The sequence below is a fragment of the Haemorhous mexicanus genome, chromosome 1, assembly GCF_027477595.1.
Source record: "Haemorhous mexicanus isolate bHaeMex1 chromosome 1, bHaeMex1.pri, whole genome shotgun sequence".
NCBI lineage: Eukaryota > Metazoa > Chordata > Aves > Passeriformes > Fringillidae > Haemorhous > Haemorhous mexicanus.
The window spans coordinates 8876356-8884802 of NC_082341.1; the positions used below are offsets into that span (position 1 = coordinate 8876356).

Sequence of the window (8447 nt, forward strand, 5' to 3'; positions counted from 1 at the left end):
GCCCTTCCAAGCGACAATGCAAACGCACCCAGCGCCAAAGGACCGTATCTATATTTTAAGTGACTTTAATTTCTCTTCCCCCTCTTTCTCTCTCTCCCCCTCCTTTCCTTTCAGTTTTGGAAACACCTGGTAAGTTGTAAAATGATTTACGAAGTGAAAGTGTTAAATGAGGCCACCAGCTGTAAGACTGACAGAGCTTTATGAGTTTTATTAGGTGCCCTATTATGGAAAATAAACTTTAATCCGTCCATAAAAACAGAATCTGAAAAACATATTTGCCCTTTTAGTCTGGAACACTGAAGGTATTCTTGTGAGACGCTGGGCTTTAAGGAGATTAATTTTATTGAGACAGACACAATACACCGGTAGGACTTTGATACCGAGTCCGTGAATAGCTGCCTGTACCCGCAAGGCTGGTTTTTGTGGGGCTGAAGCGAGTTTGGACACACACCTCTTGGGCATACAGGATATGGCCCGATGGGGCACGTCTGCCAGCTTAATTAGTGGGAGTTTAATTGGAAATTAATGACTGAGGGAGGATCGTTTTTGTTTGGCGGGAGTGTGATCTCAGGTAGCATCATCATCATCATCATCATCATCATCATTATTGTTGTTGTTATAAAAACTATGCATTGTATTTAATTTATTGATTTTTTTTTTTTTTAGAAAACAAGGTGTCGTCCAGACTGACACGGTTCAGACGTTTTAAGGTACAAGCAAGAGGTAAATCCTGCTGACAGTAACTCGGACGTGTCGCCAGGATTAGGGCGGAGGAGCCACCGCGGCCCTGCGCGGGTCTTGTGCGCTCCTGCCCTGCCGTTCGCCCACGAGGATGCAGCCTCAGCCAGCGGCGTGAAGAACCATAGAGATACTAATGCCTTTATTTTTCCATCGCCTTGAAGTCTCCACAGCCTGTGGCCAAAAGAAAATCGTTTACAAATTTAAATCAGAGCCTCCGACGCGATCGTTTCCGTGCAAGGGGTTAGGTGTCGGTCAAGCCCAAATCGAGATTATCCCGATGAAGTCTTTTGACATACGGGATCTGTTCAGATTTTTGATATATCGTGATTTTTGGCGTGTCGCCCCGGGGCACGGGGTGTGCGGGGCCTGTGAGCTGGTTATGCCTGGATGCCACCACCAGCCGAGCCACTTGAAGCTCTCCGTAAGGGATAACACTTTTCCTTCCTGAATCTCATCCCATAATTTCATGCATCCGCCAGCCTGTGTTTCACTGGGCAGATTTTTACAGAAGCCGTTCAGAGGGGCCACACTGTGGCCTCACAGGACAGGTTAAGCGATTGTGTAGAAAATATCTTTATTAAAATTTTTTTTTTTATTATTTTTAAAGTGCACGGGAATGGAAAAGTGGGGGTGTTTCAGAGCTCCTCATTCTCATCCTCCGGGGCTAGGAGGGGGAGCGGTGGGATGCGGGATCCGCGTCCTTCCGCACCCCTGCTCTGCCCTACGCGGGAGCAGAGCGGAGCCGCCCCGTAATTCATTCATGGGGATGAATTGCCAGACGTGGCCCTGAGCTGGTGGGGATGAGCCAGTGATTATATTTAAATTCGCTATAATTGATTTGGGGAAGAGCTTCAGTGACAGGGATTAATTGATCTGCAAATTTATTGGCGAGATAAATCGCGCAGTTATCGAAAACCCCGCGCTCCACCGCCGGCGGGGCGGGGAGCCGGGGCTCCTGTCCTCGGTACCGGCGAAGGCAGGGGAGCACCTCTCTCCTTTGGGAGTCGAGCCTCCCCAGGAAAGCAGCTCTGCTCCCTTCTTTCCTAGGCCCCTCGGCAGGGGATGGTCCTTGCCAGTTCCCGGAGCTCCCAAAAGCATCGCACGGCCAGGAGCGCCGCCGCCTCCCCCGGACCCGCCTGCGACCCACAGCGCTGTTGCTGGGGGTAGCTCCCTCCTGTACTGAGGCGCTCCTCCCGGGAATATCCTCTAAATATCAGACACGAAACGGCAGTCGTGACACCGGGCTAAATTCGGATTCGGTAAACGTTCCCGGCTCCCTCCCGAGCGCTTCGGCACCGCCCAAAGCACCGAGATGCCCTGGCCCGGGAGCATCTTCCCCTCACACAGCGCTCGGACACCTCCAGTAAAAAACGCCGTTTATTTTCTCCCCACCATCGCACGGGTGGGAGGACCTGGGGAATAATTTAACATGCATAAGTAGAGGCAATTTTTTTTTATAAATATGATATACAAAAATAAAGACAGTATTGAGATTTCCAGCAGTTTTAACGTTCATGACATAAACAGATTTCCCAATATATAGTAAGAACAAAACATTTCCAATACTCAGCGAAAGGAACGCGCTTCCAGGGGGCAGGGATGGGGGGTGAGGGAGCTCAAGTTTTGTCTGGTTTTCAGTCAATAATAACACTGTATTCACGATAAATCCTCTTCCCCGCCCGGCATGCGGAGGATCCTGTTCTCCATCCCTCTCCAAGCAGGGAGAAATCAGAGCAAGGGGAGAGGTGGGCCGGTGCCAGCCAGGAGCGGCGGGACACCTCCGCGGGGGGACGGCTGGAGGAGCTGGACCCGCGGGGGGCTCACTGGGGCTGCGCCGGGGCTCCGTGCCGGCCCCGGGGCTGCGTGTCCTCCTCGTCCGCCTCGGAGCAGTCGGAGGAGTGGTACGGACAGCATCTCCCGGCCGCCCCCGCCTCCTCTTCCTCCTCCTCGTCTTCCTCGTCTTCAGGTTCACTGTCGGGCAGCTCCCGCATCCTCCTGCCGGCGCTCTTCTCGGGGGCGGGCAGCAGCAGGTCCTCATCCCCCTTGTCCTCGCCGCCGCTCCCCTTCGGCTTCTCGGCCTCCTGTGCCGCCTGCTCCTTCGCCTTCTTGCTGCGCTTCCACTTCATGCGCCGGTTCTGGAACCAGATCTTCACCTGGGGGAAACGGGACACAAGCACATCCCCTCATCCACCGCCCGCCGTGGCAGCCCCGCCCGGCCAGCCCTCGCGGGGCCGCGGGCACTCACCTGTGTCTCGGTCAGCATGAGCGATGTGGCCACCTCGAAGCGCTTGGGCCGGGAGAGGTACTTGTTGAGCTTGAACTGGTGCTCCAGCTCCAGCAGCTGCTGGCTGGTGAAGGCCGTGCGGGGTCGGCGGCACTTTCCCAGGAGGTTGGACTGCGCCTGGGCTGGGAAAGGAGAAGGGGGAGCGCGGAGGTGAGCGCGGAGCCGCCCTGCCGCGGCCGCGCATCCCCCGGGAGGGCGCTGGAAGCGGGGAGGCAGGAAAGGCTCTGCGTGAGAGGCTGAAGCAAGGCTGGACCATTATCCACCGGAGCGCGAATGGCCTCCAGCCTCCCTGACTCCGGGGTTTCTCGGCTTCCGCCGTGTCAGGGGATCGCCCACAGGGACCAAAAAAAAAAAAAAAAAAAACCAAAAAAAAGGAATTAAATTAAATCTTTTAAATAAAGGAAAATACGTCTCTTGATTTCCCAAGAGCCTAACAAACGCGAGACAATAAACCGAAGGCAAGGATCGCGGCGAAGGGGCACGGGGCTCTCCGGGGAGCGGCAATTTGCTCCATTTAATATTTTAGTTAAACCTGCCGCACTCCCTGCCCGCCCATATCCGTTTAATTAGCGGGATTGCAGGCCGGAACCAGGACCGGGACGGAGACTGGGTCCGCTCCGCGCCCTGCACCGGCTGCCCCTCGGAGCGTAAATCATCAGCGAGGACTAGAAAACTGTATTGGAAACCGGGGAAGGGGGAGAAAGAAGGGAGGAAAAAAACCCCCAAAAAACAGAAGAAGGAGTGTTTTCCGATTAAAAAAAAAAAAAAACAACACCCTAAAACTAAGGATTTATTGGGGGGGGGGTGAGAATTACCAAAACAATAAAAAATATTCAGCCACGAGAAAGCGGGAACTGAGCCTCTTCGAAGGCCCCGACACCTCTAGGCATGCGACCCGGCAGCGCTACTGCCCATTTCTCAAATTATTTAGATACTTTGGCTTATTAGGTTTAGAAAAATAAAATAAATTGGGGAAAGGGCGGCTTCTGCTCCCCGGCCACGATTGGAGACAGCTCGCTAAAGCGGCAGAAAGAATAGGACAGTGTCCGCTCCCGGCCGCAACGCCCGGGAGATTTTCTCACCGCGGTGCGATTTTCCGAGACTCGTTTTGCTTGGTTATTTATTCCCCTCTGCTCCTTGTTTGAGAGGCAGGACTCTAACAGCTTTCCTAATTATTTTTTCTTCTTGAATGTTCCAGTCTAAACAATCCCAATCCGAGAGAAAACAATGGACTTTTTTGTCTGCGAATGTGCGTGCCGAGTAGGAGAAGGGGGGGGGGGGAGAGAAAAAAATCGCAATTCTTTTCCTGGCATGATTTTCGTAAAACTACACCTCCGGTATTGTTAAACCGGCCATTCCCACCGAGAGCTCACACCTCCGAAAATGATTCTTTGCTTAAACCAGATGCACGCAAGTTTCCCCATGGCCGCGAGGCCTAGAGCTCGGCACGGCGCTTTGCTGGGACTTCGGGGCTGCCTGGTTCCATCCAGCACTCCCAGCCTTTCTTGGGTCCAGCCCTAAACCCTTCCGACTGTACTTCTTTCCTATTCGTTATCTCCAGGGAACGCAGAACCCCAAGTTTTTGGCCGATTCCAGATCCTCCCAACATCCCTTTGCCTAGGAGGCCTGACATCATTATTATACGTCCATTTCCGATAAAGGAGAAATAAAATTAAGAACGGTGAGTGAGTGATGCGACCTGCCACCTCGCTTTTGGGGGGTTACATTGAGATGGGGTCTTAGGGACACCATAAGGACTCCTGCCCCTGCCCTGGCCCCTGACCAACTCCCACCTCCCCTCCCCGGCGGCTTCTACCCTCCGGGAACGGCGGGAAAGGGCATTTCCAAAGGCAGGGAGCAATCTCACCTTCCCGTTTAACCTGCCGTGAGAGGCCAGGCCGTCCGGGGCTCCTCAAGGGCAGGGAATGGCGATGTGACCGCACATCCCTGTTTCCCATCGTGGAGAGCTATTTCTTTCTTCTAACATAAATTTTGCAGAAAATAAAAGCGTCTCTTCCAGTTTAAGTCTGCAGCTTGTTTAGGTGAGGGCAGGAGGGGGTTTCTACCCCCTCGCAAGGAGGCAGCTGCCGGTAGGGCCGTACAGTGGGACAGGGGATGGGCGGGTACGCGGCTGCGGTGCGGAGGGAGGCAGATACTCACAGTTGAAGTCGGGCATCTTGGGCAGGATCATGCCCGCGGTGGAGGCCCGCAGCCACTGGTCCAGCTGGAAGGTGCCGGCACTGAGCTTGATGGGGTCGGCGGCGGGGTGGGAGGGGTGCGCTCCCTGCACCTGCGAGTAGGGGTAGGAGAGCGCCGGGTGCTGCCCGCCCAGCGCCGAGTACCCGTACACCGGGTGCCCGTAGAGAGCCGCCTGCGCCGGCATGCCCGGCCCGCCGGGCGCCGCGGGGTGCAGTCCCAGGGCCATGCCGGCCGCCGAGGCGTGGTGGTGCGGGTGCGAGCCCGAGCCCGCTCCGGGCAGGAAGCCGGGCTTGGGGACCAGGGCGCAGTGGGCGGCCAGGAGGCGAGGCGGAGAGGGGCTGTCGGTGCGCAGGCAGTCGGCGGGGCCTCCAGAGGGGTGCTCGGAGGAGGATGAAGAGGACGAGGAAGAGGAGGACGAGGACGGAGGGCTGCCGCTCCCGCTGCTGCTACTACCGCTGCCGCCCAGCGAGGTGACCAGGGCCAGCGGCGCGCTCTGCCCCGCCGCCGCCGCCTTGGGTGGGTCGACAGCCAGCAGCGCGTCGATGCGGAAATTTTTGGATTTTTCCATGGGAGCGCCGGCGGGAGGCGGCTGGGGACCGTGCGGCTGCCCCGGGCCGGCCGCGTCTCCCGGCGGCGGCGGGCGGCAGTGCGGCCGCGCTCCGCGGCGCGCCCCTTCAAGGGCCGCAGGCGGCTCCCATTGGCCCCGCGCCGCTGCGGCCTCGCTCGCCATTGGCTGCGCCGCCCACCCGTCACCGCCGAGCGCCCGCCCCCTCCGCGCGCCCCGCGCTGCGGGCGGCGGCGCCGCGGAACAGCCCGGGACAGCCGAGGGGACAACCTGGGACAGCCGAGGGGAACAGCCCGGGACACCTATGGGAAATCGGCTGCTCCCCGCGGAGAGAACCCTCCCAGCCACGGCAGCGTGCGGCTCTCCGCCGGCTCCGCCGTGTGTCCAATGAGAGTTTTCTACCATTCCCGCACCCGGCAAATATTTGCCGTAAACGCTCCGCCGGCCGCTTTTTAACGAGTCGGAAAGAATAAACACCTGCGGGTCAGGGAGTCACCCTGCCACCAAATCCCGGGTCTGTCAACAGCCTTATTACACCTGCTTATCTAAGGCAAACAGCCTCGGACAGAAAAGGGAAAGAGCGGGGCGAGGGGTCTCTCCTTACCAGGGTCCTGCTTCCCCGGGGGGGCCCCGGCCGTGTGAGCGAAAGGTCAGGCTACGACACGAAGCGCTGCCAAGACAAACACGTTCTCCTTTCAAAAGTTCTCCCCCGTGGAGAAGGGTCTCGGCTGCGAGAAATGCCCAAATCGCGGCTCCATCGCCGTGAGCCCCCCGGGAGGGGCCGCTCCGCACCCGGGGCGCGGCGGGTCTGTGCCCCAGGGGCGGCCGGGACCACCACAACATGGGTGCGCTCCTCTCCCGGCCCCTGCCCCTGAGGTGGGAAAAGTAAAAGCAACGAAAAGAGGTGAGGAAAAGGGGAAAAGAAAGGGAGAAAGGGAAAAAAAAGAAGAGAAACGGAGTCAAACACAACCAACAAAATATCTGACAACTTTGGCCCTGTCTGCTTGCCACTACTCCCTGGGAGGGAGGCCCGGAGCACATCTGCGGGGTGGGCACACATACAGACAACGAACCTTTTGCTCGGTGCCCTCGTATTCCCCATTTCCCCTGCACTTTTCTCCCCCGTTGACCTCACTAGAGCCTCCGGACACACTCGCACGCCAGACACACAGACACAAGCAGGACAGACATGCGGACACAATTGCAGCAGGCACATGGTCACACCTGTGCATAGGCCTGGCACGATGCCCACGCGTGGCACAGCAGAGCTACACGCACACCCAGCACCCGCACCCGGGCCCCGGGGAGCGGATGCTCCCAAAGAGCCGCTGCCGCCCGGGAAAGCCCAACACGGACCGAGCACAGCCCGCACACGCCGCGGGGGCTGGGGTCGAGCCTCGCAGCCGCACAAGACCCCAGTGCCCCCCGCTCGCTGGGATGAAGAGGGGGACACCGAGTCGCAGGATCGTTTTAATGAGCCGCTTCGGTTTTGTCCGGGCGCCGAGGGGCTGAGGAGACCCCAGGGAACGGACCCGGGATCGCGGCAGTGGCCTCTGGCATCCCCACCGGCCCCACGTTTCCCACTGACCGTCACTTTGTGCCCCATGCACGGGCAGTCCCAGAGCAGCGAGCGGCCGGACCTTGTCCCTGTGACAGATCCCGGAGGAGGAGGGTGGTGGACCCGCGCCTTCCCTGCGTCCCGGCCCCGGCAGGGATGAGGGCCACCCCCCACCAATGTCCCCGCTGGACACGGGGACGCGGCTGTCACCCGCCGGCGCCCCGGGCAGAGTCGATGCCCGGGTCGGCCGCACCGGGGCTGCGCGGGCCCGTGGCGGCTGCGGATTGTCCCACACGCAGGGACACTGCCCTGTGTACAGCGTGCGGCCCCTTCTCGGGCCAGTTTTGGGGACGAGGGACCGAGCTGCAGGGGAAGCCATCCGGTGTTAGCAGGGAGCCATGGGCGCAGGGCTGCGCTCCGGACACCCCTGGGGACGCGTGCCCGCCGCCGGAGGGATGCTAGGCTGGCAGCGGCCGGCGCTGGAGGGTGGGCGGTGCCGTGAGCTCTTCTCCAGGCGGCGATGGGGCAGAAGGAGCGGCCGGCTGGTGGGGAACGAGGACCGGGGTCGCATGCCCCGGGGGTGGCTCAGGCCGGCCGCCCCGTCTGGGCACCCCGCGCCTTAGGCCCGCGTGTGGCATCTTTTGGCTGATGGATATTTAGTGTTTGGAGAGTAATTTCGATTTTCAGACTTTTTTTTTTTTTAAAGAGTACAGATTTTAAAAATCCTTTCCTTTCCTTTCCTTTCCTTTCCTTTCCTTTCCTTTCCTTTCCTTTCCTTTCCTTTCCTTTCCTTTCCTTTCCTTTCCTTTCCTTTCCTTTCCTTTCCTTTCCTTTCCTTTCCTTTCCCCTTTCCTTTCCCCTTTCCTTTCCCCTTTCCTTTCCCCTTTCCTTTCCCCTTTCCTTTCCCCTTTCCTTTCCCCTTTCCTTTCCCCTTTCCTTTCCCCTTTCCTTTCCCCTTTCCTTTCCCCTTTCCTTTCCCCTTTCCTTTTTCCATTCCTTTTTCCTTTCCTTTTTCCTTTCCTTTCGCCTTTTTTTTTCCTTCCCCCTCACCGTTCCGTTCCGTGTGTTTGTCCCCACAGGTGCCGCAGGGCATCCGGGCC

At 58.4% G+C, this 8447-nt stretch overlaps 1 protein-coding gene across 1 annotated transcript; it reads right to left on the minus strand.

Moving 5' to 3' along the window:
* Positions 1 to 2111: 2111 nt before the first annotated feature.
* MNX1 (motor neuron and pancreas homeobox 1) lies at positions 2112 to 5792 on the minus strand. The gene is made up of 3 exons (XM_059869678.1): positions 5186 to 5792; positions 2987 to 3147; positions 2112 to 2894 (listed from the first exon to the last, which is right to left on the minus strand). Exons 1-3 carry the CDS (start codon positions 5790 to 5792, stop codon positions 2562 to 2564), a joined length of 1101 nt encoding a protein of 366 aa, XP_059725661.1. The 3' UTR covers positions 2112 to 2561.
* Positions 5793 to 8447: the final 2655 nt, after the last annotated feature.

Bases quoted from the DNA above. Each gene is read 5' to 3' on its own strand.
- MNX1 (XM_059869678.1), bottom strand. From the start codon at position 5,792: ATGGAAAAATCCAAAAATTTCCGCATCGACGCGCTGCTGGCTGTCGAC. The intron at 3,148-5,185 runs GTGAGTATCTGC...CTCCTTTCCCAG, and splicing joins CAAGATGCCCGACTTCAACT to CCCAGGCGCAGTCCAACCTC. The intron at 2,895-2,986 runs GTGAGTGCCCGC...CGTTTCCCCCAG, and splicing joins TCATGCTGACCGAGACACAG to GTGAAGATCTGGTTCCAGAA.